We start from the raw sequence: 3334 nt of genomic DNA, 5'->3' as shown, positions 1-3334 counted from the left end.
AGGCCATTAGAGAGTTTCTGTCCGCCCCCTCCGAGGAGAACCATCAAGAATTTCGCAGGGCTCGCTTGAATTGCGCCAGGGTACTCCTAGAACAAAAGAGAAGAGGATGGCGCAACCTTGTGAATGGTTTCAACGCAAGGACTCCTACCAGTCAGATTTGGGCCTTGATTAAAAGTTTCAAGAGAAGGGCGTCACAACAGGACTCCCCGCAGCAAGAACACACACGAATTGCCTTGGAAGCTATCTCTAAACTGTGTCCTCCGTCGTCCTTTTGCAATAGATCCAAAACCTTGACAGACATGAAATCGGAGGACGAGAAAAACACAAGTACACATACTGGGCTGGACGACCCCCTGACCATGAGCGAATACCGGAGAGCAAAAATCTCTTCCAGAAAAAACTCCGCGCCCAGACTGGACCAAATTTGCTACGAGATGCTGGATCAACTGCCCATGGAACACGAGACGTATTTGTTATCTATGTTCAACGAAATCTTTTCCCGGGGAACATTTCCAGACTAATGGAAAATCTCGCTGGTTATACTCATACCTAAGCCTGGCAATAAGGCGGTTAGACCCATTTCGCTTATGTCGTGTGTCTGCAAACTTATGGAGCGAATTCTTTATCAGAGGCTGAGATGGTTTGTGGAATCTAACCCGATTCTTCCTCAGGCTCAGGCTGGCTTCAGGCCTTTCAGGAGCTGCGACGACAACCTAGCCGCTCTTACAACAGCAATCAGAACTGGCTTCTACGAACATTCCGTCACGGTCGCGGCCTTTTTGGACATTACAAGTGCGTTTGACAACGTGGATCCGTATATTCTCTTGGAGGATCTGAGAGATATAGGAGTTCCAGTTCTCTTCAGGAAATTTGTGGAGAACCTGATTAGCATCAGAACCATGTTTTTTGTAGTCGACGGTGAATCTCAAGGACCTTATATGGCATACAAAGGCATCCCACAAGGTTCGACTCTGAGCCCTCTGCTATTTGATATCTATCTCAGGAATTTGGGCCAGCATTTGCATCCTGACACTCGATTTCTGCAATACGCCGATGACGTGGTGCTCTACTCCACACATAGGGACCCGAGGATTGCTGCTGAGTCGATTCAGGTTTCACTCAACAAACTGTACGAATATCTTAAATATAGAAATCTGGAATTATCCCCGGGCAAGTCTAGCTGGATTTGCTTTTCACAAGGACCCGGAAAAAAAACTTCATCAAAATTAGTAATTAATGAGAATCAGGTACCTAGAGTTCATTTTCAGCGCTTCTTGGGGGTTATTCTGGATTCCAGCCTTAAGGGTGGCCACCATCTTAAATACCTCATTGAAAAAGGCAAAAAAATCTCTCGCATCATGGCTACCTTGTCGGGTGTTATCTGGGGCTCCCATCCGGGTCTTCTGCTCACTCTGTATAGATCCACCTTTCGCAGTGCGGTTGAATATGGGTGTCGCTATTTTACTTGGTCCTCTTCTTCGCCGAATTATCTCAAACTGGTGCGTTTGCAGTATAGAGTGATTAGGGGAGCTATGGGATATCGCATTTCTACGCCGATCAATGTTATGTTAGCTGAAGCAAAAGAAATCAGCTTTGACATTAGGCTCAATCTAAATACTTCAAGATTCATTTACAAGGCCATGGCAAGTAGGTTCAGCTTGGTCTACCGTTCCCTGGAGGAGATGGAGATAGCGGTTACCAGAAGGAACTGTAGGATCGACGCCATCAGCAAATCCAGATTATTCAAGCATTATGTAACTAGTCGTGGAGAAAAGAGCATTATCCATCGATCCACCTACCCACCCGCTTTCTGGCACTCCTACGAGGTCCTTACTCTACAAATAAATTACATCAACGACTTAAAGGGCTGTAACAAGAAGGATAACCCTAGCCTGACTAAGGCGGATTTCTATCACAAATCCTTTAATTACAGACAAAACGCCGTCTCCTGGTACACTGACGGATCAAAGAATCTAGACGGCGTGATGGGAGCAGCGGTTTTCACGCCTGACATGGAGGGAACAGTAAAGCATAAATTACCCCCTGAAACTTCAGTTTTTTCGGCGGAACTATGGGCCATCCTCCAAGCCATCCAGCTAATCGGAGATCTTAACACTAAGAAGAACGTCATCTTTTCAGATTCCGAAAGTGCATTGGAGGCACTCAGTAACTCCACTAGGGCCCATCGTAACTACATAATCTATTACATCAAACAAGCTTATCTTAACATTACCAAGCAAGACAAGGAAATTATATTTTTCTGGATGCCTGCTCACGTCGAGATCCCAGGCAACGAATCTGCAGATGCTGCGGCCAAACAAGCAGCCATAGAGGGATACAAACCCCCCTTCAAGATTCCTTATGAGGACCTTCTCACGGAATCTACCGAACAAGCAAAAAGACAATCCGAAGAAAGCATGAAGATCATTTCCAAATCCAAAGGCACTCTGTACTATGAAAATTTTTATAACGCTTCATCTAATAAAACATGGTTCCATGGAGCCAACTTATCAAGAAACGAAATTGTAATGATTAACCGTCTGAGGTCAAATCATATAAACGTCAACGAAAGCCTCCATAGGGTCAACATGGTGGAGTCTCCTGCATGTCCCTGTGGTGATCCCCGACAATCAATCAATCACCTCATATTTCATTGCGAAACCCTCAATTCTAATTCATCTCCTATAAGAAATTACATAGCGCAGAAATTCCCTGATCCTTCCCCGAACCTCCTCCCGGCCCTTCGTTCCCCTTCTCCCAAACTATGTCGCCTGCTCTTGGCATTCATGAAGGCCAACGAGCTTTTCTTTTAGCTACTCTATATTTTTTCCCCTTCCCTTCTCCTTTGGCGCGCGACTCACCGTTGGGTGGTGGCAGGCGTCTGGTGATGGGGGGGAATATCGAGATTGCGCGTCATCACAAGTCGGCAACCTTTTAACGTTTAACAACCAGATATGCAGACCTCAATGGCCTAGTTTCAGCCTGGTTGGCTGTCTGGCCAAACATTAGGAAGAAGAAGAATAGTATCTCGTCGGTGCTGAAGTTTATGTAAATCAGGTAATTTCTAGGTTAATTTTATACATATATACAAAGGCATAGAGAATTAATGAACTGCTCGATCCGTATCTAATAGCGTTTTCGGCTCGGCCGGTTTGCACAAACCTGGGTTGGATTCAGGGATCGGAAACTCCCATGGAAGAACTGTTACACGATGACAGTGATAGGTTGCACCTGAAGAGTGCGCTGATGGTGCAATATTCTTAATTTAGCTCTCTGAGGCAGTGATGCACATCTGGCTTCCGGGCAACACGAGAATCATCCCCACCACTCTCGC

The 3334-nt window shown here is 45.6% G+C and overlaps 1 protein-coding gene across 1 annotated transcript; it reads left to right on the top strand.

Moving 5' to 3' along the window:
- Positions 1-479: 479 nt before the first annotated feature.
- LOC108768652 (uncharacterized) lies at positions 480-2813 on the top strand. The gene is given in 3 exon segments (XM_018519170.1): positions 480-566; positions 672-2166; positions 2290-2813. Coding segments are annotated over 3 exon segments (2106 nt in total).
- The last annotated feature ends 521 nt before the right edge of the window (positions 2814-3334 follow it).

Source organism: Trachymyrmex cornetzi, unplaced genomic scaffold (assembly GCF_001594075.2).
Source record: "Trachymyrmex cornetzi isolate Tcor2-1 unplaced genomic scaffold, Tcor1.1 scaffold818, whole genome shotgun sequence".
Lineage (NCBI taxonomy): Eukaryota > Metazoa > Arthropoda > Insecta > Hymenoptera > Formicidae > Trachymyrmex > Trachymyrmex cornetzi.
This window is presented reverse-complemented; position numbering and strand designations above follow the sequence as displayed.